We start from the raw sequence: 27,241 nt of genomic DNA, 5'->3' as shown, positions 1-27,241 counted from the left end.
AAATATTTACTATCTGGTACTTTACAGAGAAAGTCTGCCAACCTGTTTGTAAACAATTTTAAAAAGGAAGAGAGGAACTCATTTGTAGAAACTTAATGTAGTCACATAGGTTATATATCCTTAATGGTGCACATACTATAAAGTGAAGTAACAGAAACAGCTTGACCTAAAAATTGACACATGAGAATAAAATCTTTTAAGAAAAAAAAGAGGAAATCTGAAGCCCTGGAAACAATTCAGATAACCCCAGAAATCTACAGATTAGAATTTCTCAACCACAGCATTATTGATGCTTTGGGCCAGGTAACTTCTTGTTGTTGGGGCTATGTTGTACACTATAGGAGCTTAGCAGCATCCCTGACCTCTACCATCAGATGCTAGTAGCACCCCCACAAGTTGTGCCAACATGAATACTTCTAGACATTGCCAAATGTTCCCTGGGAGGCAAAAATCACCCTTGGTTAAGAATCACTGCTGTAGGTTACTGTCCTTTGGTCCCTACCTTCAATATTAGCAAAAGACACTATTCCTCAAGTACATTCTCTCTGTGCCCATGGAGATGAAAAATTAATAGTAATAAAAGCAACAACACTGACAAAAGCAAACCAGAGATCCTGTCAATAAAAGTACTGGACAGTAAACCTGAGTATTCTCTTTCAGTTTAGTAGCTGGGCACAAGAACCAAACCAGACTTACCTAAAACGCTGTGCCTGCTGAGCTAGCGGTCCTGGATACCTTCTGTTTGGAGACTGGTACAGCTGGGAAAGGATGGCCTGATTGGTTTTTTGGCTTGGATTATTAGCAAACTTTACAGTGATTGGCTCCGTGGCACCGGGAGGTTTCTGGCCATTTAGGCCTTTGATAGCTTCTTCTGCCTCAATTCGTTTGTCAAATCGAATAAACCCTACACCCCTTGATATGCCTATGGTAGATTTGAGTAAAGATTTGGAAAAGAGGGAACAGAAGGAGAAGGGAAGGAAAGAAGAAAGGACACATTAATTTTTCCTTCTCAAGAACATGTTTTCACCTACATATAACATTTCCCACAAAATCACACCAGGAGGAAACTTTCCCCTTAACTTACTAGCCATTCAGTTTAGAATCACAATTTTGCATTTTTAGAAAAATTCGTGTCACTTACATAATCTGAGTACCCATTATCACATGCATTCCAATCAGCTAAGACAAGAAAGCACAAGCATGTCCATGTTTTCTCTCTCTCCCACCTCCCTCCCGTACACTCTTTTAATGTCAACAGTATACCGGAGTTCCATTTTTCAAATTGTGCTATAGGATAAGCAGCTCAGAAATGAGGGACACAGTAGTTCCTGTCCTTGAAACAAGGAGAACAGAAAGAAGAATTTGCTAAAAATGCTACAAAGCTATGCTAAAAATACATACACTGTGGTAGAAAGACATTTCGGTTGAAATTTTAAATAATATATTCAGCTTAATAATATTGCATAGGATATAGGTCCTTTAGGAAAAAAATACCTGAAAATGCTCTTCCAGTTCTCTGAAGCTCTCTTGTGCTTCTAACTAGCTATATTTTATTACAGAAAAATATTATATGGAGAAAAAGAAAAGACATAGATTTTAAAAATAAATAAACTTCTAGAAGTAAAGCATCAAAGCTTTCTGACCTCAGCAGCATCACTCCTGACTACAGAAGATCACTCCCTGCCCCACATTCTCCCCAGTGTGAAAGACACAAATGGGAAAGGATAGCCAAGAACCTTTCCAGATTATGAAAAATTGTAGAGGGAAACCCAGCTTATTCCATTTAATTAGCGTCAACAGGCTAGTGGGGTGGCCACAGCTGGTCATCATGAGATAAGCAGTGGCAGGGAAATTTTTTTCTGGCAAGTAAATGAGTACTAGGCAGGACCAGATTAGACTAGTAGCAAGAAAGTATAGATGATTCAGAGTATGTCAGTGAAGAAAAAATAACAGGGGTTACTAAGAAAGGTATGCAGAGAAAAAGCACTGGACCATCATGCTTGGAGGAGCTTAAAAAAAAAAATGAAGATCTACTTGCTTTAAAATTAATACTGTGTAAGGTCAATGACTTACGATTTTCTAATGTAGATAAAGCATTTTTCCACATATGTGTATCTAAGACAGCCCCTATCACTTTACCTTTTCTATTTAAAGAGCATGCATTGCACATTATTACCACCTGATGGCTGAGTAAGAAAATTGCAGGGTTTCATTTTTCATTTCAGGTAAATTAAGTTCACTTTGAAAGCCTTAAGTATGAAGAATAAATACTGAAATGATAGCAAATCCTTTCACTTATCTACTAGTGCCTATTAAGAATTAATAACCCCTAGAACTTAGCTGTTCCATTAGAAAAGTATCAGATTAGCAAAAAAAAAACAGCCTCTACACAGCTAGAGTCACCTAAACCAGTGGTCCTCCTACTTAAGCATACATAAGAACAACCTGTGGATCACCCTCAGAGATTTATTCGGTAGGTTCTGAATGAAGCCCAAGAATTTGCATTTTTAGCAGGGTTCCAGAAGACTGCTGATACTGGAGGTGCGGGACATACTCGAGAACCGCTGACTAAAACAAGCTAGGTCCACCTGTGATGGACTAGCAGGTCAAAGACGAGATGCACTTTGTATCACAGGTGAAATCTACTCTCAATTCACAAGATCTCTGAATGAATGAATTAGAAAGCATATATGAAATAAAATATATTTTTGTTGCTTTGAACAAATTCATCTTTATTTCTAGGCCTGGATTTCTATTTAACACCATTATTAGTCTATGTGATAACAACACAGGGTGGCCATGTATAAGTATTATGAATTAACTAACACAGTTAAGGAGGCTGTTATTTTATATACTCTCACTTGACTAAATATTCTCATGACAGCAAAATCTTTAGGCTATTCTCCCAGGCATGCATATAGTGCTAGCTCTCTCTACTCAGAACTCTAAAGGTGGTGCTTCCTATGAAGCCAATTAACAGCACAGAGGCAGGTAATATGGGCTCCTCTGATTAGATTCAGATCAACTAAATCGATCTTCACTTGACGAATGAAAAATCTGGCTTTTCTTCTGAAGTCATTGCTTTAAAAGAATTAGACATTGTAATATACAACATGCCTCCAAGGTATTATTATTATGCGGGTGGGGGGGAGAGAAACAAACAGTGAGGAGAAAAGCTACCTTAAAAAAACAAACAAAAACAACCTCACAAATCTTCATGGGGCTGCTTCAGTCTATGATACTACAGCTAATACTTCCTCCTCACAATGTTTCTCTATTTTTTTAACTGTTTCCTAAAGAACAAGTATTGCTTTTATTTTATTTTTTACTTATTTTTTGAAATGGAGTTTCGCTCTTGTTGCCCAGGCTGGAGTGCAATGGCATGATCTCAGCTCACCGTGACCTCCGCCTCTGGGGTTCAAGTGATTCTCCTGCCTCAGCCTCCTGAGTACCTGGGATCACAGGCATGCGCCATCACACCCAACTAATTTTGTATTTTTAGTAGAGATGGGGTTTCTCTATGTTGGTCAGGCTGGTCTTGAACTCCCAACCTCAGGTGATCCGCCCACCTCGGCCTCCCAAAGTGCTTGGATTACAGGCATGAGCCACTGTGCCTGGCCAAGTATTGCTTTTATAATAGAAAATTGTATCTCTATTTTATTTTTAAAATTCATAATCAAATCTATATTGCTATAGCTTTTTAAACTAAGATTTGGCAGAACAACTCCCTTACATTCAAGAGTTTTAATGAACATTTTAGTCTTCCCATTTCGGTTGGGCTAACAGTGATATTAGGAATAAAATAAATTTTTAACATTCAAAATTTCATACTGTTACATATGCCCATACAACACAGCATGAACCTGGAAAACAGCCTGAACAGCAATTACCAGTGTGGATGTAGTGTAATCTTCCCTTGAAGAACTAGCTGCATACTGCTGCATTAAACTTCACTTTTTGACAAAAGAAAGGTTGTTTATTAGTACTTTATAAGCAGGACGGGGGCTTTTATCACACAGTGGCTTGGAAATGAAGATTATAGCATCTATAAATTTATTACAAGCCATGAAACAAGCTTCAATCCTGTACCTTCAGGGTGGAAATGACTCAAGCACGCTCACTATACTCCACAATCTATTTTTATCCATGCATATTTATGAACAATTCCAGCAGAAAATTGCATTTTCTGGCCCACATATACCTTTGATATGTTCTAGAAGCAAGACTGCTACATGGAAAGACAGAATATTTCACAATCTGCTCGTCAGAGACAGGGAAAGACTGTCCGGAGCGGCTGTCTACTTACCAGTGACCTGGTCGACAAGAATACGAGAAGTAATAATGCGTCCATATTGTGAAAAAAGCTGTTCCAACTCCTTCTGGGTCATTGTTTTTGGAAGTCCGCTGACATATAAATTTGCATCTCTGATAGAAGCTGAACTTGGGCGAGCATAGGAAACCTGGAAAAGGAAAATAAAATTAAATGTATATGTACGCTCACTCACCTCCCTTTAGAAACTCAAAAACTGCCTCAGTAACTTTCCCATGAACAGCATAGAACACTGAAGTTCAAGCAAGTCAGGCGCTAACTGCTTTATTCATTTCCAGGAAAATTCTAGACAAATGGGTAGTAGTATTCCCATTCCCTCTCCCCTAGGTGGAGAGGGGAGAGTATCTGTAATATGCTGGACTAGCCTACTGCAAGGGACAGAAATTTCACAATATATCCCATCGTCCAGATTATTACTAAAAATGGTCAATGGGTCTGGGATCAATTTGCAGAAGTACAGTGATATAACAACTGCCTGCTCATTTTATCATTGGTACCCACCTTTAATCCAGTTTTAATTCACTAAAATTTAAAGTTCTTAAAACAGACCAGTGGTGCATACAGCACAGTACTATTCACGATAATAGGTTGTCTTCTGTGGGGCCAATCCCCTAGACCAGTGGTCCCCAACCTTTTTGGTACCAGGGACTGGTTTTGTGGAAGACAATTTTTCCATGGACCGTGGTGGGGGATGCATTAGATTCTCATAAAAACCGCACAATCCAGATTCCTTGCATGTGCAGTTCAAAATAGGGTTTGTGCCCTGATGAGAATCTAATGCTGCAGCTAATTTGACAGGAGGTGGAGCTTGGGCAATAATGCTGGCTCACCTGCTGCCCACCTCTGGCTGTGTGCACTGCTTCCTAACAGGCCACGGACTGGTATGGGTCCATGGCCAGGGGTTGGGAACACCTGCCCTACAATAGGGATTTAGGCCCAATCATTCTAAGCTTAAAGATTCCAAATTCATGGAGACATTTTTGTTTTCGGGCCTCTCACATCTGTGTGGGTGGTAGTGCTACATTTCTAAAAAAAAATTCACCCTTATCAGCAAGTACACTCTTTTGATATACGCTGTATGATTGTCCATAAATTCCCAGAAATTTGAAAGTGTGAACAAGCCCTCATTGTCCTTTGTTGTCTTCTCATCCACAGGTCTTTTTAACCTTGATTTTCAAAAGGTCTTAAGTCCCTATAATTAACTTTACCTGCCACTATATGTACTTTCAAAAAGTTTCATGTCTTTGATATGGTATACAAAATCCCACAAGGACGAAAGACAAAATAGGTCTGCATGTATTTGTTTATAATCATCATTCCTCATTGTAAACTCTGTGAGGGAAGAAACCACATTGTTCTTGGTCATCACTGTATCCTCAATGCCTAGTGAGTGCCTGACATGTGATAGATGCTAACACATTTGGTGAGTAAAGCCCATCCAATAATACCCCATTGATCATGCAGATCCACAAAGGCTTACTGAACCAGAGCCTTTAAGGGTCAGTTCAAGTCATCCAGATCTCCTGCCCCAATTGTAATTGATGACTCTCTGCCTACAACCTATCTTTGCCAACATTTAGTCTCATGAGCTATTCCTGAAGGCATTCCCTTTGGTTTAGCTGTAATATTCTGGACTAGCCTACTTCAAGGGACAGAAATTTCACAATATACCCCATCCTCAGATTATTACTAAAAATGGTCAATGTGTCTGGGATTGATTTGCTGAGGTAAACTGATAACTACTGCCTGCTCATTTTATTATTGGTACCCACCTTTAATCCAGTTAACAACAAACTTTCCCAATTTACACTAATACTTAAATAACTTTTAGTATGAAGCACCAAACATTTTCCCCATAATTTGAATTGTGCCCACAGCTCTCTGTTGCCACTTTTTCTTGGCTTTCCAGAAAAAAATATAAGCCAGATTTTATACTACTTTATAAAGACCTCATTATCTTTCACACCCCTGCCCCAATGGTGTTAACATTTAATACTCTTCTTTATTCAAACCGTTTGCTCATTAACAAGTGAAAATATACCTGTTGTTCCAAAGGCTATATTTGGAAGTTATATTAGCACTGTCCTGTCCTACAGAAGAAACAAGGAATTTGGAATAGTGATGGAGAAAACATACATAACTATTCATATGCTACTTATTTTCTCTATGCCTAAATACTTAAGAACAATGAAGATTGAGGAACTTAAATGTAAGTGAAGAACAAGTGACCAATTTCAAGTGATTAATGTAACTTAGATGGAATCAAATCTTGGGATTGCTATAAACTGATGAAACAAGGCCAATGAATTATATATGCATTCAGTAATAAGAATCAATGAAAACTTAATTTCTTTTCTGGTGTAAGATTCTCAATCACCCAGAAAAGCTGAAACCCCACCAGCTGGGACGTGCATCCCTATCTAGGATTCTATGGCTTCATTTCCACAGGAGGGAGCACCCAACGAGTCAGCTATTACTGTTCCAGATCATGTGACTGAAGTACTCCCATTATGAAGAGCCATGTCCCATGGGTTCCAGGGCAGGCATCTACACATTCTCCAAGGAGGCTAACTTCCAGTGACTGATGAAGCAAGCAGCAGCAGGAGACAGGCTCTGCATGAGATCAAGGGTCGCAGAAGGCAGTGGAAATGGGGTTAAAGGTAACAGCTAATCAGTGTGCCTGGGCTCAAAACTAGGTTTAATTCATAACCAGTTCCGTGAACTGAGAACTAAGTTCTTCCAGCCTATTACCACAATTCTACCTTCTTTATATGGCTATTAGGAATAATTAAATAATTTCTAATCCACATGAAAAGCTTCACAGCCTAATCTATGTGACATTATAAATATTATTTACCTCTACGTGCATCTGAAAATTTAGGTAAATGCCCAGCCCATTAAGTAGAGAGAAACCTGGGTCCATTACAGTGTTCTAGAACAATTTACTCATGCAGTGACATTCACTGCTTTGTGCAATTCAGATGAGTGTAGGTGGTGTGTCTTAAAAGTCATCCTAAAATATATTTAGGAAAATGGATTTATATTTAGTGCTTATATAAAGGCTTTGAAAACATACCTAGGTCAGTTATGTGATTTTTTTTCCCAATGGCCACTCTTCAGTTTATACTGTATCTTTAGTTCCCAGCCACATTAAAAAGGATCCAAGACAAACCTTCTCAAAAAACAGTATCTTTCAGTGACATTGTCAAAGAACCATTTTTTACTACCACAGGCAGGACAGGAGTGATTAGATTATATATAAACTTACGTTTGTAACAATGTTTAATGTTAAACTTACATTTAGGGTATTATGAGACTTCACCATTTACAAGGCATTTTCACAAACTACAGTATTTTGTCTGTGCCTCACAACAACCCCATGAGGTAGGCAGCATACACATTAGTATTTTATAGGTGAGGAAACAGATATAGACAAGGTAAATAACATGCCTAAGGTTATACACAACTAGTGTTGAATTCTGGGTTCAAACTCTGATCTTTCTCTTTCTGTGTCCTGGTCTCCTCATCCAGTTTTCCTTCCATAATACTATGGTAAATTAGTGTTTCAGTTCACTTGTTCTGAGTTAGGAAAAATTAAATGAATCCTGGCTGTTTCTTAAAGGCATACACAGAGAGACTGGCCACAGACAGAAAACAGGATGTTGCTAGAAATTAGTTAAAAGTTATTCCACTTACTATTATTTTGAGACAGAGTCTCACTCTGTTGCTCAGGCTGGAGTGCAGTGGGTGATCTTGGCTCACTGTAACCTCCGCCTCCCGGGTTCAAGCTATTCTCCTGCCTCAGCCTTCAAAGTAGCTGAGATCACAGGCATGTACCACCATACTGGCTTTTTTTGTATTTTTTAGAGACAGGGTTTCACCATGTTGGCCAGCCTGGTCTCGAATGCCTGACCTCAGGTGATCAGCCCACCTTGGCCTCCCAAAGTGCTGGGATTACAGGCGTGAGCCACCATGCCTGGCTCCATTAATATTTTTAAGAGTAATTTTTTCTAAGAAAAGAGAAGTGGCCACTAATTTAGATTAACCAAAGAAACTACACATCATCATTAGAATTTTTAAATTAATTTTTGTTACTTTCTAATTCTCAGGAGTAAGCAAGGCCATTTTCATTCACTTTCAGGAAATAAAGATGTAAGAAAGGGTAATTGCCTTCTCCTTCCTCCCAGACCAAGGCTCAAGGTCCTACCCCTATCCCTTTATTTACCGTTCTTGGAATTAAAACAGCTTCCTTTCCCTTCCACTATCAAGGATATCACTGTCATCAAAATCCTCCCTTCCGGGAAAACATTTCTTCTTTCATCTCAAAAGATTATAAATAAAAAATGTATTTAGACCTAAGTGGGAAGTAGGCTGATAGTGGAATAAGGACTCACACTCTGGAGATTCAAATCAGTTACCAAACTAAATTTTGTATCTGACCACTACCAGCAACCGTCTCCATTCCGATTTTTTTTTTTCCTGTGGATTTAGATCTTGTACAGGTGCATTCATACGCACCTACAGAATCATACAGGGGCTATTTTCAGAAAGTGTTAAGTATCTTTTTGGTTCTACAAGACTAAATTCCCTTGAAGGCCCAAAAGAGAGTTCGCTTTAAATGACAAATTCTATTTAGAAATGCTTCAATACAATGGACTTCTAGCATATGTCCTACTGAGGTCAAAATAGCCTCTTTCTCCACTGCAATCTGTTCTCCATTTTCCATTTGCTGGATTAATATATGAGTTTGGATTTTAAATTTTCACCGCCACTTAAATAGGTGAATATTTAATGCATGAGGAGCAAGGTTATGAAATGTCAAAACTACTAAGTGAAGGATCTAATTTAAGAGGCAGCCAGAGAGTCTGCAATTTAAATATTTAAAGATGATACAGGGAGTACAACACTGAACACCAATCTACTCCAAAGACAGCGATTTAAAACTCAGGTTTATTCTGGAATTTCTCACAACCCTACAAGTGATATAATAAACAAAGACAAGCAATACTGAGATTATATGAGGGAAGGGGAGGGACGGGGAGGCAGTAAGTACTTGCTACTACAGGTTAAGTAAATGGCCCATGGCTTCTCAAATTGTTCTTCACAAACAAGACTAGACTGGACAAAATAAAGATAGAGTATATTTATCGAATTATGTCTTGAAAATGGAACCGTTTGAAATATAATGTATTACTTGTAATTAAAAGCTCATTTCTTCATCAGCAGCTAAAACTAATGATACATTAAACATGCAAAGATGAGTAACACATACACTAACAGTGGGCTATCAAACACAAGTTAATCAAAATATACAAAGAAACAAAACCATCTCATGAATTAGTACTTTATTAAATGTACATAGCAATGTTTAAAATCCCAGTGCTTCACTTTCAGAAGCCCCTCTAAATGCTTTTGTCCAAACACACAACTGCTCTCGTTTCTCTGATTCATCAATGGAAAGACCAGTGACAGTGGACATTAATACCAATAGATTAAAGTGATAAGATCTATAAATGAACAAAGAAGTTCCCTCTTTTTTAAACTAAGAACATTTGAGCAGTCACCCACTGATAAGATCACCACTGAACAACTTTTATCACTTGTCAATTACTGACCCAGGACTACAAACATTAAACCTGAAAATTAGACACTTGCCACTTTAGACTTTTTTCAAAAAGCTCCATTCAATCTCTCCAGCTGAAAGGTCACAGTTATGCCTATTTAAATGGACAGTTAATTGCTGCTTATATTTTTTAAAGATGGAGTCTTCATGGGACTATCTGAAAAATGACACCATAACTCAATAAAAGTTAGCTCTAGCTCTAAGTAAGCAGTAGCAAAGATCTTCTGACAGCATCATGGATATTTAGACAGTTGGCTACATTGGACCCTCCAAATGAGCTCAGAAGTATAGTACCCAGAAGAAGGGGATCTCTAACCGCAACTCAGGCCACAGACCTCAAAATTCACCCAAAAGGAAGATGTGTACTTTGATCTGCTTTTAAATCCAAAATCCTACCAAGAACAAGTCTCAAACACACATCAAGGCATACATGTATCACAGTCCAATATTAAGTTTTCAGTAAGGAAGGGCATATTTCACAATGGGTCGAAAATGAATAAGCCTAAGACAACAATAAGAAATTAAGTATTAGTTCCAGCAAAGTTAGAGCTAAAAGAAATAATCACATCCAAACAGGAAATTTTATAAAAAGTATTAAAGGTTAGGGCAGTTATCTTTACTGCATATTCCAAAATATAGGATTTAGGAAACTATCAGTGGAAAATACATACAGAACCTTAAATATTATTGTGATTGGATTTGTTGAATGTTTTAAGACTAAACAATTGCTTTAATTCAAGTGAGAAGTTCAGAGATACCATGGAATATATGTGATAATGTCATCCTCAACTTAAATTACCTAAAGGGCTCCCTAAGACTTTCAGATAAATTTTAGAATTCTTATTCCTTTATGGTCAGAGCACTGGCTACCTCTTCTATACAAGCATAGAAAACCTTCGGTAGTTTTCCAAGCTTCCTGCTCTCACTTTTTTGTGTTAAAAATAAGCTGCCCTCCTTCCAGTCAGCTAAGTTTCAGTCCTTTCAGACACCTCATGGGTATCACCTAGTCCCTAAAGTCAACACTAATCAGTCCTCTCCACTACAGTCTGAGTTGGGTGCCTCTTACCTGTACCCACACTGCATTATATGCCGTGTTCTCTTAAATACTGACTCAACCAAAATGTACTTAACTCTTAACCCTTTCTTGTGACTGACTTAACCCCTTGAAATAAGAAACTTTGTCATCATCCTACTTTGTACATCCTGGTAACTACCACACACTTACTGTAATGAAGATGATTTATAATCACATACTAAATTGAGAGTTTATTTCTGAAATATTGTTTAAAAGCTAACAGAAGCCACAATCTTTGTAATATAACAAACATTATAGGCATTGGTACTTTGTGTACAGACTACAAAGAAAATTCTATTAAACATTTCAAAAATGAAATTTCGTTTCTCAAATTGGGGATTCAAGTACCCAGAGGCGACACAATCTTCAACAAAATAATATGGTGCTGATAGGAGGGTGGGGGGGGGGGAGTCTTAATTTTGGAGCAAAAAGAAAATAGTGATCATTTAGTCCAATTTCTTTGTATTTGGGAAAATAGGAAGACTGAGGCACAGAAAGGTGAAGTAACTTTTCCAAAGACACAAAGAAAAAGAGTTGGCTGTAGGACTCAGGGTCTTAGCTCTTCATCACGGGATTTTCCATTACATCATTAGCTGCAACATAGTCTTCAAAACCATAAAATTTTCCTGTGAAATGACAGTGACTGGGACAATAATCAGACATTTCCAAGGAGACATCAGAAGAGCTATTCCAAGAAAATAAGAACCTTAGCTTTGCTACATAGAATATTTTCTTGTATACACATAAGGAAATAATAAAACACATCAAAATAACTGTCTTAGGGCAGTTATTATATTTCTTCTACTAGTAATGCCTGAGAATTATTTAGGAGATGTTGGAGAAAAAAATCTAACTATTTGGGAGTTGGAAGAGAAAAATCAAACTAAGAATCCTGAGACCAGTACTTTCCACCAATTAAAATGTACCAACCTACAATAGCCAGAATCTTTTTGATACTGTCTCTGCCCTTTTATAAAATTACAAACCAATTAACAGGAAAACAGAATGGCAACTGGTTGTTTACACTAGGGAGACTTCTCATTTTCATATAATTTTCAAGTTTTAGTGCAATATCATTAAATAATCGTCAAGGCAGTTGATCTTAGCTTCAACTTTAAGACGACGCTAGGAATAAGTAAGTAAGGTCATAAAAATAAGTGATCCTATGACATTGTTAAAGACAATAATAAAACTACTGAATAGCCACAGAAAAATAAAAAGTGTTTTGGCTGTAAGAGCTGTATCAAGCAACTGATCATAAACTACAGACTTGACAAATTAAGACCTCCTTTTTCACACATCTTAAACAGCCTCTGACAAACTACATTGCACTGAGTGGGGTTTATTAAATGCTACCCAAACAGTTGCATCCATGTGTATCAAAGAGGGTCTAAATAGGCTGCCCTGACAGGCATCTCCTTTTTATTAAAGTACAACTGGTAGATAACTTCTGCCCTTTTATTGTTGTTTCTCCTTGGTTCTAGCATGAAGTTGGTTCAACAAGGACATCTCATGCTGGTAAAGGCAAATGGGATACATGGTAAATATATTCTTGAAATGCAACTTAGGCCACAAATACTTTACCATTTCTTAAATTTTTTACCTGCAGAGATACTTAACAGAAAATGAAACAATTGAGCAATGGCAGTGGATACGGCGTCTGAGGTGCAGTCAGTGAAATCAAATTCACTATGGTAGTGGCAGTAGACTAGCCACTCCAACTCTAAGTAGGAACTTGTCAATCAAAATGTTCCATGTTCCATTTCCAATCCTGTACATTTCACTTAGCCTTTTCAGACTTTAGAAGGTGATTACACTAAAGGAGTATAAAAAATAGATGGGAGTTTTAGCTGCAACCACCAAAGAGTCTATTCCTACCCTCTCTGCATTAGAAAATTTTCAGTAGTGGTTAAGAACGCTAACTCCCTTACTTTTAACTTCAGAAATGAGCCTGCATTTATTTAGCCACATAATATTTATAAATATTAAGTAATGTGAATAGGCTGCAACTGAGGCAAGCACGAGTTAGCTTAGCACCAGGTTAAAAAATACATTATACAAAGCAGAAGAGAATACACTATAACTGGTAAAGTTCTGGCCACTACACAGCATACTATGAAACTAGTGGTTAGGATGGAACGTTTGGACCAGAACCCTCCAATGTTAAGGAGTAAAACCTATAATATGGAGTCACACAGAGCTAGGTCCAGGTCTTGGCTCTGTTACTTACCAGTTAATCATTTCCTTAGGTCTTCTATCTCTTTATTTGTAATTTGATGTTAATCACAGTACTTACCTCATGGAAATCTTACAAGTATTAAATGGAACAATAAAACTATTAGCACAGAGCAGGGGAACCATAAATGTTTTAATCATAACATCATTTTATATACATACATAGGAAACAATTCAGATAATGATAGCTCCTAACACTTATTGTTTACCATGTGCCAGACACTGTTCTGGATACGTAACATATGTTAATTCAATTGCTCCTCCCAACAAGTTTATGCATTGGGTATTATCATCATCCCCAATTTATGGAACAAAAACTCAAGGAATACTATTATCTTTGAGGTCAGGAAAGATGACACAGAGGAGGAAACGTAGCACAAGAACAATGTATGCACTCTAACACAGAAACAGTTCAAAAATCACATATATAAATGAGGCTTCTTCCAAATCCATGGTGATAATTATTAAATTTAATTCTTGAATATTCCAAATATTTTGTAAGATGACAGCAGATGAATGTGCTGGGAAGCCTTTAGCCTGGATGGAGGGAACATAAGGAAGGAGCTGTCTTACTGACATACAGAGAGCAAACATTCAACATCTATAAATGGGCCAACAGTAAGGCCCCAAAATTTTATTTCTCCCATCAAGCTGTTACATGTTAAACCTCCCACTACCTCAATTCTCTTTTGTAGAGATCTGTTGAACTTAAGCCAGTAAAATGTAAAATGAGAAATTCTTTTGGATAGACAGTAGTAGAAATATAAATGAACTTCATGGAATAACTTCTATCTTGAGATGAAGGTTATGAGTATGTTTCTGCATGTGAAATGTGTTACAAGCTACCATGCAATCGGCCACCTGATGATTCAATATGATTTCCCAGTTAAAAAAAAATACTGAAGAGGCTACACTATCAAGTACCACTATAAAACTTTCACTTTAGACACTTTCATTAAATATACTATGAATACATTCGAGAGACTAAAAGAAAAATCTCAGTACTCAGTGGTCAGTACTCAGTATTTTGAGCCTTCTTAAATACGGCCAGAGAACTAGACTGCCTCAAAGCTTCCTCCCAAGTTAATAGTATTACCATTCAAAGCTTTTATATTACTATGTTTTATACTTCTAGAGGGTTGAAACTAAGTCTTATATGATGCCTATCTCACATAGTCCCACCCACCAAGTAGGGACTCTTAATACCTCTTGAATGTATATATTCCATGGCCTTGTGCAGGAGGTTTTTCTTTTTTGAGGCAGAATCTCACTCTGTCACCCAGGCTGGAGTGCAGTGGCGCGATCTCAGCTCACTGCAAGCTCCACCTCCCAGGTTCACGCCATTCTCCTGCCTCAGCCTCCCGAGTAGCTGGGAACACAGGCGCCCGCCACCACGCCCGGCTAATTTTTTTGTATTTTTGTAGAGATGGGTTTTCACAGTGTTAGCCAGAATGGTCTCTATCTCCTGACCTCGTGAGCCGCGCGTCTCGGCCTCCCAAAGCACTGGGATTACAGGCGTGAGCCACCGCACCCAGCCAGGAGGTTGTTCTGAAGTACCTCTCAAGCGAGATGATTAGAAGTTGTGGCATTTGCCCAAATAACTTGGCTTTTGCTGCTTCACTGAAAACAATGCAGGCTAAATTGGCTTACAGAAAATCAGATATACCCATCCAATTGTTAGAAGCCCATTCTCCAGCAATGGCTTAAGGGTTCTTTCAAGATTCTGAAACTTGACTAAATGAAATCTCCAACAGATGCCAATACTATCAAGATAACCACGGCAACTTTATCTCCAAAAATGTACTTAAGATATAATTTGTGTAGTATCTGAATATCTAGTATGCCTAAGGCACTGTCAACAGATTAAAATGCTGAGTTAGAATGTTAATCTAAAGAAGGACTACACACTGGCTGGCATAAATAAACTGCAGGTATCTTAGAATAAAAACCAACCAGTACCAGTTGGTAATGTGAAAAAAGAAAAAAGGTTCTCATCAAGCCAATTTTGGTGAATTCAACATCCTAGGACCTTCATACACTTCTTCATCCATGATCTGACAGAGAGAAGTACATGAAAAGGAGAAGTGGATAAGAAAAGAGACGGGTAGGTGGACATTATGCAGAAAATCTCACATAAAGGGATACCTTTACTTAAATCTTTGTTTTTCACCACATGTTCTCACTCATAGGTGGGATGTGAACAATGAGAACACTTGGACACAGGGTGGGGAACATCACACACTGGGGCCTATTGTGGGATGGGGGGAGGGGGGAGGGATAGCATTAGGAGATATACCTAATGTAAATGACGAGTTAATGGGTGCAGCACACCAACATGGCCCATGTATACATATGTAACAAACCTGCACGTTGTGCACATGTATCCTAGAACTTAAAGTATAATTTAAAAAAATGTATATATAAAAAAACTTTGTTTTTGTATACAACAAAAAAGCTGTTAAGTCCTTTACATATCCTTCATCCGACCATATCTTCAACGTATAGTGACACCTACCAAGAAGTTTTGAAAAACACACCCAAAGTTAAAAATGGCATTAAAACAAAAACAAAACAAAACAAAAAACCTCCAAGAATTTCAATTTTTAATTTCACTTAAACTGTGACTTTTTCCATCTTTGAGCGCACAGAGCAGGTCTTCACTGTCTCTTATAAGCAATAGACAGAAGCTTCCTCATGCAGCGGTTATAAATAAAAACATTCTGCAAGCTGCTCTCCAAAGACAAAAATTCCATTGCCCTCAGAGAGCAGACCACCAAATAGAAGAGAAAGGTAATGTATAGTGAATAAATTTTTATCCACTGTATTAATTTATTTTATGGCCAAATAAAACTTTGTAAATGACAGGGTTAGATGGCCGTGCAGGCAGAGAATAATCCAAGGCAATGGAGAATTAGGCTTGCATATTGAATGATGAAGAGCCCAGCTGAGCCAGAATAAAGATTTCTGTAGGACACTGACAACACTAGAACAGTGAGTTGAGGGCAGTCTACAGCCCTTGAATGTCAGGGCAAAACTTTTATGAGCAGAGGAATGACAATATAAATGCTTGTAAGTATTATCAGACAGAAATGTATGTAAGGAAAATATAGAGACAATTTCCCATCATAACACAGGTGAGGCGAACAGTCAAAATCAGTGTGGTAGTAAAGTTAAATGTAAATGCCATCTACAGTTAAGTTTCCCTTTGTACTATAACTAGAAGAAAAACTGCTTTGCAACAATGTTCAGAAACCCAAGTCTTCTTTGACCTACTTCATACAGTAATGAAAATATAATGATCCTTTCCTCTGTGTGTACGCTAAATACTGCTTAGAGAAACTTCATCTTGATACCATTTGCAAATACTTAAATGAGTCCCATAGGTCTCCATGGATCTTTGCAGAGCAAGGCAAATATGTTTCTATGAGCAAATTACTTGATCTACCCAAAATTCATCCCTATTGTTTCTCTTATAAATTAGGTCTTCACTAAAGGGAGATAAACGTAAAGTACAGGGCTAGGTTTAATCAAATTTTCCTGCCAATCATTTTTGTAGAAGGTTATTACTTGATAGAATAAGTATACTTTATGGTGTTCAGAAGTAAGCTTCTCCTAAAAGGTACACATCACGTGAAGGCCTCTGTGCTTTTGGATGAGACATTCCCTTATGTGTAATACATTTCTTCTTTTTCCGCCCAATAAAACCTAGCTTGTAAAACACTATCACCTCTGAAATCATCGCAGAGGCCTCTAGACAGCAAGGGGCATATCCATTTTCATTGTATTCTGCATTCACTCATCATATATCCAAATAATGGTCATATAAACTCAGTGCTGTCTCACCTACTACACAATGACATCAAGGACAAGGCTACCTCTTGTCTTATTTTAATGCTGTTCCAACCAACATTTAGCCAAGCTAACTAGCCCACACTAAGCACTCAAAATGTTTATAAAATATTTAATTACAGATACTCCCTGTCCAACACTGTATAGCCAAGATTACATGGTCTCGGTAAAACAAAAAAACAACTTGCAATTAAATACTTCTCAACAATTTTTACATTTGCTCATCCTGGCCCTTTGTTTTGTGGGCAAGGTGAGCACCATGCACGTCTTTTAAAGCTATTGACCTTTCCTACAAACTTGGAGACTGGCCTATTAGTCTTGTTATGGTTCCATATAATATAATAAAGCCCTAAGGGGAGTGAAGTCTTGAACATAAAATAACTACTTCTACTAAATCTTTAATGTATTTTAAAAATATGATTCCTCAAACACCCAGAGAAAAACTCCTAACAAATAATCTTCCTCTTAAAGGATGTTTTATTTCAACAATCCCCATTCAAACACCTGTTTTAAATTTAAAACACAATCTGCAAGCCGTATCTACATTACAAGTAAACCATATGCTATCCAAAATTTAGTGTTTTGGGCCCTGATTTGACCCAATTGTCAGGGATCTAATGTATGTATACAGGTATACATATACAAAGAAGTTAGGAAGCCAGCTCACTTTCTTTCAAGGGCAGCCTGTCTTTGGTTAGCCTCAATCAGTAGAAACTGTACCAGTTTTTTAAAAATTCAAAAAGCAGTAACAGCAAACACTGCAGATTACTTATGGCATTTAACAGGCTGAGATGGGAATTTGTGTGAGGCACGTATGATTAAGGAGAAAGCAAGGAAAAAGAATAACAGAAATGTTATTAAAAGCCCTCCCCACAGAGCCAAAGGAAGTTTTACCTACACATATTTTGTGGAGCTGACATAAGTTATGCAACTATGAAAAATTTATTCAATACATAAGGGGATAACCCCTGAAACATTAGTGAGTGTTTTACGACTTTAAGTCTAACAAGATATTTCTCTCACAACATGATTAGACATTAGAGAATAACCACAGGGAAAGCTTTTTTTAAATGAACTGATTTGCAAGACTAATAGTCTCATTCAAAGACAATCCTTCATTCTCCAAGTATCTATTAGACACCTGAGCTGTATATTCCCCCTTACAGCTTTAACAAAAAATAATTACTGTATTCCTAAAACCCTTTGTGTGACAGTTGTGAAGATTTTAAAAGAAAGAGTTTTTAAGGAAAACATGGACAACCTTCACTGTATGCAATAGAGACCATATCATTGCCATCTATGCAACATCTGCAGAAATTTAAAGAGGGGCAGCAAGGAGGGGAACAATCACCTTTATCTTTGTTCTAAGACAAAGTGTTCTCCTGCTTCAGATCTGCAGAAGCACCTTGAGAATCCCGTCCTGAGGTATTTAATTACACTGAATGATTTGGCACCAGGCCCTTTCCCTGGGTCTTGCTGATTGATAGCATCAATAACACTCACTGGCTGTAATTAAACCGCCAAATAGTATCCCCTTTGCCACTTGGCAGATCAATGTTCTTTAATACTCCAAAGAACAAAGTACAAAGGTGAGAGGGGTGTTTTTACCCCTCCCCTTCACAGTTCATTTGACTTTGTGCACCAGGATATACTGTAGACAATGAATATTTTACAATTCCTCCCAGACATCGCTTAATGAAGAACATGAAGAAAAATCCTTGGTTTCTTATTCATTTTTGCAACTCTGAGCAGGAGGAAAACACTGTAAGCCTTTTGGCAAGAGTATGCACTGCTTTCACATAGCTTTGGGGCAACATTCGGTTTACAGGTCAACAGGTTTCTAAATTAAGTTTGCATATAGCAAAAAATTTTTTCCTTTAAAGAATTATAGCATAAAATGTGTGGAAGCTCTTATAATAGAGCAAATTCCCATTTATTGAAGCCCTGGCTAGAAAGCTCAAATATCAAGACACTGGGTAGGGAAGGAAGAGGGGTTTGGTTGGCAGGCTATAAAAGACAAATTTTTATTAAATTTTAAAAGCCACTTTTTTTTTTTTTTTTTTTTTTGAGATGGGAGTTTTGCTCTTGTTGCTCAGGTTGGAGTACAATGGTGCGATCTCAGCTTACTGCAACCTCCGCCTCCCCAGTATCTGAGTTTACAGGCGCCTGCCACCAAACCCAGCTAATTTTTTGTATTTTAAGTAGAGACGTGGTTTCACTACGTTGGCCAGGCTGATCTCAAACTCTGGACCTCAGGTGATCCACCCGCCTCAGCCTCCCAAAGTGCTGGGATTACAGGCGTGAGCCATCGCGCCCAGCTCAAAAGCCACTTTCATAATCTAACATCTTGGATCACAGAACTTAACTCCCAATCTCTATACTATAAGACACCCTTTCACCGTTTTTTTTTTTTTTTTTTTTTTTTTTGTGAGATAGAATCTCCCTCTATCATCCAGGCTAGGGTTCAGTGGTATGATCTCGGCTCACAGCAACCTCCGCCTCCCAGGTTCAAGTAATTCTCCCTGCCTCAGCCTCCGGAGTAGCTGGGATCACTGGCACCCGCCACCATGTTCGGCTAATTTTTGTACTTTTTAGTAGAGATGGGGTTTCGTCATGTTGGCGGCCAAGCTGATCCTGAACTTCTGACCTCAGGTGGTCTGCCCACCTCAGCCTCCCAAAGTGCTGGTATTACAGGTATGAACCACTGTGCCCGGCCAAGACACCCATTTTAAATTGATAGGCCCTAAAGAACCATACTGAAAATTCTCCAAATACTCTCAGAAGCAAATAAATTATGCTAACATAATTGTAATGTTTAAGTATTTAATGACACACAAATGCTTTGAAAATGAGCAAATTGTGTGTGAGAATGTGCATTATTTCTTAGGTAAATCCAGCACTACATTCATTAAAAACACATTAGTGAATCCCAGCCATTCAACATATCTTGATGTAACCCACAAATGAAAATCCTATTATTTACGAGTAGACTTGTTTTAAAATAAGCACCACAGACCTACCCAAGTGCAAATCATTAAGATCCACTAAACAGTGTTTCTCAGGTCAGGCCACCATCTGCTTAAGAATCACCTGTGGTGGCTGGTGAACTACAATTTCCTCAGTCTCTCTCTGCAGATAATCAGATTCAGTAAGTCTTGGTTGGGGTGTAGAAATCTGCATTTTTAATCAACCACCCCACCCCACCCCACTGATCCTGATAAACATTAAAGTGTTGGCAGTCTCTTGTGTAAAGGCATTTGAAATAATCCTCAAAACTCTGGGCAAATTAGGGTTTCCTAGATAGCTCATAACAATCACGGATGCCAAGCCCTTTTCCTTGCCATCCACTGATTGTTAGTTTCTAAATAAGACAAATGCCAGGTAGCTTGAAAGCAAAGCATTTAGGAATACAAATCACCTGCAAATGCAAAAATGCAGACGTAAAATAAAGCCCATGAAACTCATTCAAAGATATTTCCAAGAACCCAGACTGGCTGGATGTGGCTCAACTGGGTTAGTCTCCTCAAAAAGGCCACTGTGCTTGATTCTATGAAGTTAGGAGCTTCTCTCAATGACTCTTTCTAGGAATATGAATATGGTTATTTGGTTAAGGCAGGCACAAATTTCTAGATAGACATTTAACAAAACTGGAAACAAACTTTTTCTGAATTATCAGTTTCCAGGACTGCATGCTTGTTCTATTTTTCCTTGCTCTTCCTGCAGCTCACCTGATCAAGAAACCAAGAACAGAACACAAATCCAAGACTTACACCTCCAAGTCCTATTGCAGCATTCAAAAGAGTTCTTCACAGAAGGCAGGGAGAGGAGGCAGACAAGTATCAGATTTCCTGTACTGTTTTCAAAATACAGATGACCCTGGAACAATATGGGTTTGAACTGTGTGGGTGCACTTAATATGGGATTTTAGACCAACCCCTCCTCTTCCTCTGCCTACTCAACATAAAGATGACAAGGGGGAAGATCCTTACGATGATCCACTTCCACTTAATGAACAGTAGATATATTTTGTCTACCTTATGATTCTCTTAACATTTTCTTTTCTCTAGCTTACTTTATATTGTAAGAACACAATATGTAATATATGAAACATACAAAATATGTGATAACTGTTTATGTTATCAGTAAGGCTTCTAGTCAACAGTAGGCTACTAGTAGTTAGGTTTTTAGGAGTCAAAAGTTAGACTTTTTGCTATATGGGGGCTGGTACCCGTAGCCCCCGAATTGTTCAAGTGTCAACTGTACAGCCCTGTATCATTGCCCAAAAGCAGCATGTCAAGACACTTCTGGAAATAAAACATCCACAAGTAATTCTAATGTAGTGCATGCAGCTGAGAACGCACACTAAAAGTAACGATAGGAATGGCTGGCAGAAGTGAAAGTAAAAGAAAATGTACCATCCATGCTTTTTTAAAGAGTCTACGCAAATTTAAAGAGAGACCAATGTTAATGCACATTTCTGTAACTTTTAAACTAGCATCTACGACTTACATGAACCTACCAGAAAAACATTGTTGAAGAATGGGTAGCTGCCTAAAAAATAATTTCAGGAAGTTACCACCATAATAATAATTTTACTGTTCATTACAACTGAAATAACTGAATCAATGTTAACTCACTTATCTGCTAAGTATGACCTCCAGATCCAGTTTTCTTCTCAAACTGTACGTCTGGCTGTCTCAAGTGCTCACCCTGAAAGAGGGCAGAGTTCTTCACTCCTAGGCAAAGACAGCTCCACTCTCTGGCACCTAAGAGATCTGGTCCAGAAAGTCTCAAGACAAAGACACTCAAAGGCCCAAATTAAGGCCTCTCTTAGTTGGTTTATTTAGAGTGGTATCTGAGCAAAACAGTTTAACATCAATAATGTGAAATGGAAAGAAAACAACAAAAGCTACGGCATCAGCCAACATGATACTACATTTCTGATGCCAGTAGTGCTTATTAACTATTTCATTTTGAACAAATCCCTTTTAACCTGAGCTTTATTTCATCAAAGGGATTAAGTATTTGCCTACCAGAGACGACTGCTGTTTCTGCACGAATTCAAAACAGTAAAAAGATAATAGTCCTATGAAATTTGTTTCAAAAGTAGATACAGCAAGGAATTAAGGGCTCCTTCTTGGGAAGTTAACACAATCATCTTAACTTTGCAAGCCAGTTACGTGGTAGAACAGACTGAAGCCAAACTGACCTAGCACCACTTTTCCCTTGTGATAAACGAAAGAAAAGCCCTACCCCACATTCCCCTTAAAAAGCAGTGGGAAAGTAAAGCAACAAGGGCTAGCAGTGTGATGTTCAGGTAGAAAAGATTTTTGGCCATCCAGATCAGTTTCAATTTATCTTCTCTCACTGTTATCTTAGAACTCAAACTCAAACACATTTGAACATGTGGTTCAACTATTTTCAGTGTCTTCTATCATGATGCACATGGTTTGCTTGAATCTCTTCCTCAGCCTCATTATTATTAGAAAACCAATTTTGCACTTAACATTCTAGACCTGTGAGCTGTTATAAGGGTTCTGCCTCAATGACTCAAATTTCTGATGAACAGTAAGTTTCAGTGACATCCCCACCACATGCCCCTTTCAATTCCACATGTGCACACACACACAGACAGCAACAATTTCCTAAACCTATACAAGTTATTACTTCTGTGGCTTTCCCCCTGCCTTACACAGAATCAATGCTCACAGGGAGGCAGTTACTCTTTTAATTCCAATGGCGGTCTTCATAAAACCTGACGTTCTCCATGCTGGTTACAGAAATGAAATAGCCAGGCTTTTCTGGTATAGACCACACTTTGCGTAAGTTTAAGCACCTGCCATGAGGGGCTATGACATCCCTGTGGAGCATGCTTAGGTAACAAAATGATCCATCAATTCCAATAAAGATGGGTTCAGTCAACTGTAGAGACTCTTCCATCATCACTACCCACTGTGTGGCTGACAGGCAGGAAGTAAGCAGGGGACACTGCCACCAAGAACCCTGTTCCTCATCCTTCCCTCTTTGTAGGCTCTGCCTCTGCTCCAACAACTGTGGGAAAATCTAAAGGAAATCCATTGGAAGAATGCCTAGTTATTGCCCTTTGGGAATTCCAATTAACTCTCACTTTGGAGGTAGCTAGAAGGAACAGAAGTAACACAAGAGGCCGGAGGACAGGACATTCAAGCTCTGGACCTTACTTGGGCTACCCACCCACATTCCCTAGACCACACTAGGTGAGTAAGAAATTTCTGGGCTTTTTGTATGAAAAAAATTAAAGCTGACAAGAGAGCATTCTACAAAACACATGAAGGGCATTATACAAATAACAATAAAAAAAAGTCATCTGTCACTTCTCACTTCAAATAAGGACTATGTAAATGGAACTCAATATAGATAGAATAATTTTATTTAAATGTATTGAAGAGGTGCTGATAATCAGATGTAATACACTGTTAAAACTTGACGTGGCTGTGGAAATTTCCAGAACACAAGTTAACAGTGAAGTTAGGAAAATATGTACTCGGTCAGTCTGTATTTTTTAAAAGGCAAAGGAACAATTTCCTCAATGTTTCCATTTTTACCCTACTCCTGGTATATACTTTTTCAATTTTTTTTGTCCAGATAAATAACAGTTATTAGGCTAACATCTCATAAGTAGGTCAGTTAATTTGAGGCCTGTTCTTCAAACTATTACTTCTAAATTTTCCAAATCTGCTCAAGGTAAAAGTTTTTAAATGAGGGGTACTTTGTAGAAGATGATTTATAAATTTCTACCCTTTGTACCATCACAGGAAATAACAAACTACACAAGCCAGAAAAACACTAGGGTGGGTTGAAATGCTCAGAAAGATGTGGTGTTTAAATACAGAACCTTCCTCTCCTAATAAATACTCAAGGTCAATCCCAACACTGCTCTGCTCAAAACCCTCCGGTGCCCCTCCCTCACCTACAGAACAAAACATCAGTGGCTTCACATACATGCGCACCCAGAACACACTTCTATTAACACATAACTCAGGCTCATTTCCCACATTTGCCTCCCATCCTGCTTTCTTTTTGGGCAAATTCTATACGGTTCCCCTATCAACTGCTTTAAAACTTCCATGCCCTACTAAAGTCATGAACTCTCAGCATTATGGCTACTAGAGCCACTCGTCTCAAACACAGAATTGTGCTGCAGGTATTTTAACAGAGGACCTACTGGGTGGCAAGCCCCTAGCGTAGCTTTACTTACATTCCTGCCTGCATACCCTCTCCTTCTTTACAGTGGGGGCTGGTTTACATAGCATCTAAGAATATTTCCTCCTGGTCAGTATTAACTTTTATAAAAGAACAAATTATAATGATAAAGAAAAACCAACCCAATCCCAATAATCCTGTCACAAAAGGAGTTTGAACTAGAAACTCAAATCCCAATATAAAGTTTACAGTGGCTATTAAATTTTCAAGAGTGAAAGAGGAGGGCAGTTAAAATTATTCTCTCTTCAGGAGAGGTTGCTGCTTTTCATCAAATCATTCTATGCAATAAACATGAATTCATTTAAAAAGTTAACATTTTTTCTTAATATGCAACTTAGCAGACCATGAAAAGCTTTTTTTCCTCTCCTAAAAGGCAGGTAATGAAAATTCTCAGTGATGAATAAATTATTTTAATGATATAAATGGAAACTTAAATGGTTAAAAGCTCTGTCCAAGATTAAGCAGCCAGTTAAATCATTTTAGTAAGGTAATTTAGACAGAGTAAGATTTCAGAAATGTAGTTCTATATTCCTATGTTAAGGGTCAAGTTCATGCTAAACAGAAAAAAAAAAGTATAAATATGACATTTACTAATGAGGAAAGGATAAGCTAGTTAGAAAAAGGTATAAATTTAACAAAAAGTTAATGGCAATACGGTACCTTAGAATACAGGTTTCTTAGCTTTGCTTAATCACTCTCAAACTGAACACAAAAAATAGATAATACTATTTATAATATTCTCATTTTTATAATAGAATTTTCCAAATGTGGTTAAATTGTGGTTTAATTATTTCAGTATAAGAAATTTCATGATTGTATACCAATTAATAACTTTTAAGCAAAGGTAAATTTTAGCCTGGTCTATACCTGAATGATTAAGCAAAATATTTATTTAATCAAGACCAAAATCGCGCAGTTTTTCTATGGTAGTACTAATTCTAGACAGAATTTTTTTTTTCTTTTGAGGGGTTAGAACTTACCGATAACAATAAAACATTCTATTCCCTGAGATAACAGCTCCTTCTTTCCAGATAAATCAACCCCAGTTTCAGGAAAAATAAAGCATCCCAGGCCCATTGTAGAGGAGGGAAAAGCTGAGAGAGATGCTGGGAGTCACGTATCCATTTCACTGTGTTATGTGATAATCACCTATCCAGAGTTCTTTATGCAGAGGAGGGAGGAAGTCTACACATATTCTTGGAAATGAATGATTTTAGTTTGCTAATCATGAATTTAAGTCTGACACCGTTAACCTAACAAGTCAAAAGTATTGGCTTTAAGCCATAAAAATTCCACATACTATTTAGATTTTTTCAATACTTAAGACCCCTAAAAGTAAAATGAGTACAGAAGGAGCATGAAGACTGAACACAGTAGGTACAACCACTCACCTCATGAATAATTCACCAAAGGAAGGATTCCTATAGGGACCTGAAGGATCTTGGTGAAAAACCTCTCTTCTTCTCACCAGCATACAATTTGACACTTCCATGAGATTACTCCCCCACCCCTGTGCCTGAACTGTACACATATTACCTTTTCACTACCTTCCCTAACAAGAATCTTAAAACATTTTTGTAATATTCACACTTTATTTACCATGTCAACACTGGGGACAATGTGGGCAGGCTTAACCCAAAATAGCTGCCTCCCACGCAGTACGGGGATGATGTCATTTCACCAGCAAGGTATGCCTCTGGGACGTCTCCTCAACCAGGAAAAAAAGTGACCTTCAGGACAAGAGAACAAGTATCTCGAGACTTTAACCTGTATCCGCTACTACTTAAACAAACAGCATCCTACTATGAGATGGATACGTTTTTTTATGCCATGTTTTTTATGCCATGTTTTTTAAAAGCAAAGGCTTTTAAAAGCAAAGGCTGGTGAACTACATTGAACTCTGAATGCTAAACGATCGCCCAGCATGCTCAAGAAAAAACATTAATATTTTGGTTAACAGAATGAACCACAGTAGGATTATTAAGGTAAAATGCTAGAAGACAAACTGAACTTTGCACACATAAATACCAAATGTATAGAGAACTGCCAAACATTTTTGGTGATTCCTAAGTGCTAGGCCTTAGACTTGCTGTCATAAATTACCTGGGAAGCATAATAAAAAACAGAACCTTGAATCTCACCTGTGGACAGTGATCTAGTAGATCTACAGTGGATCCCAGAAACTGTACTTCTAACTCACTTCCCTTGGGATTAAGATGCAACCAAAGTTTGGGAACAACTGCTTTAGGTCCTCACAGAGCCTGAGGGACTTCACTTCACTCACCATGGAAATACTGAACATTTGTCATCTATTCAACACACCAACTACTGCACAAAACCCTACTGAGCTAATGCTATTAGGCAGCCCCAGGAGAAACTGCTAAATAAACCACCTTTCACAGCACTTGATTCACTGTTTCAGTATCCCAATAACCAGGAATTGTACCAAACGCATACTAAATTCTAAGTGGCTTGGAGTACACAAACACTTGTATATACTAACCAATCTTCTGTACCTTTCTAAAGTAAAGCACAGTGTCCTGGCAAGAGTTTTGATATAACGATCAGAAGACAAGGAAGTCGGAGCTGCAAAAGTATATGCATGGACGCTGGGAGTAAGATCAGCTTACAAGTAAAGAGCCAGTCTGACTACAGTGGAGAATGGCAATAGCACTGGCGTCACTACTACAAAACTCAGCCAGATGATAGGGTAAAACAGTAGAGAAACACCATAGAGTTTTGAGTGAGCAGTAACATGAGTAAAGTGGTGCTGTGTTAAGAAAGTGGTGCTGAGAGCCATCACCAGTATAGATTAGACGAGGGAAAAAGACTTATTTATGGAATAGTATCCCAGGAAATGAAAAGGCTTAACTCAACTTCCAAAACA

General features: G+C 38.0%; 1 protein-coding gene across 20 annotated transcripts in view; it reads right to left on the bottom strand.

Annotated features, from left to right (window-relative positions):
* ELAVL2 (ELAV like RNA binding protein 2) overlaps positions 1-27,241 on the bottom strand; it is a 159,291-nt gene that overhangs the window by 10,613 nt on the left and 121,437 nt on the right. For all 20 annotated transcript variants that reach the window (XM_063650479.1, XM_063650480.1, XM_063650481.1 and 17 more), the window contains 2 exons: positions 4,307-4,460; positions 697-922 (listed from right to left, as the gene is read on the bottom strand). In XM_063650479.1, coding sequence (XP_063506549.1) covers positions 697-922; positions 4,307-4,460 — 380 coding nt within the window. The remainder of the gene's footprint in view (positions 1-696; positions 923-4,306; positions 4,461-27,241) is intronic.

This window comes from Pongo pygmaeus, chromosome 13 (assembly GCF_028885625.2).
Source record: "Pongo pygmaeus isolate AG05252 chromosome 13, NHGRI_mPonPyg2-v2.0_pri, whole genome shotgun sequence".
Classification (NCBI taxonomy): Eukaryota; Metazoa; Chordata; class Mammalia; order Primates; family Hominidae; genus Pongo; species Pongo pygmaeus.
The sequence above is the reverse complement of the archived record's forward strand: the minus strand, read 5'-3'. Positions and strand labels throughout refer to the sequence as shown.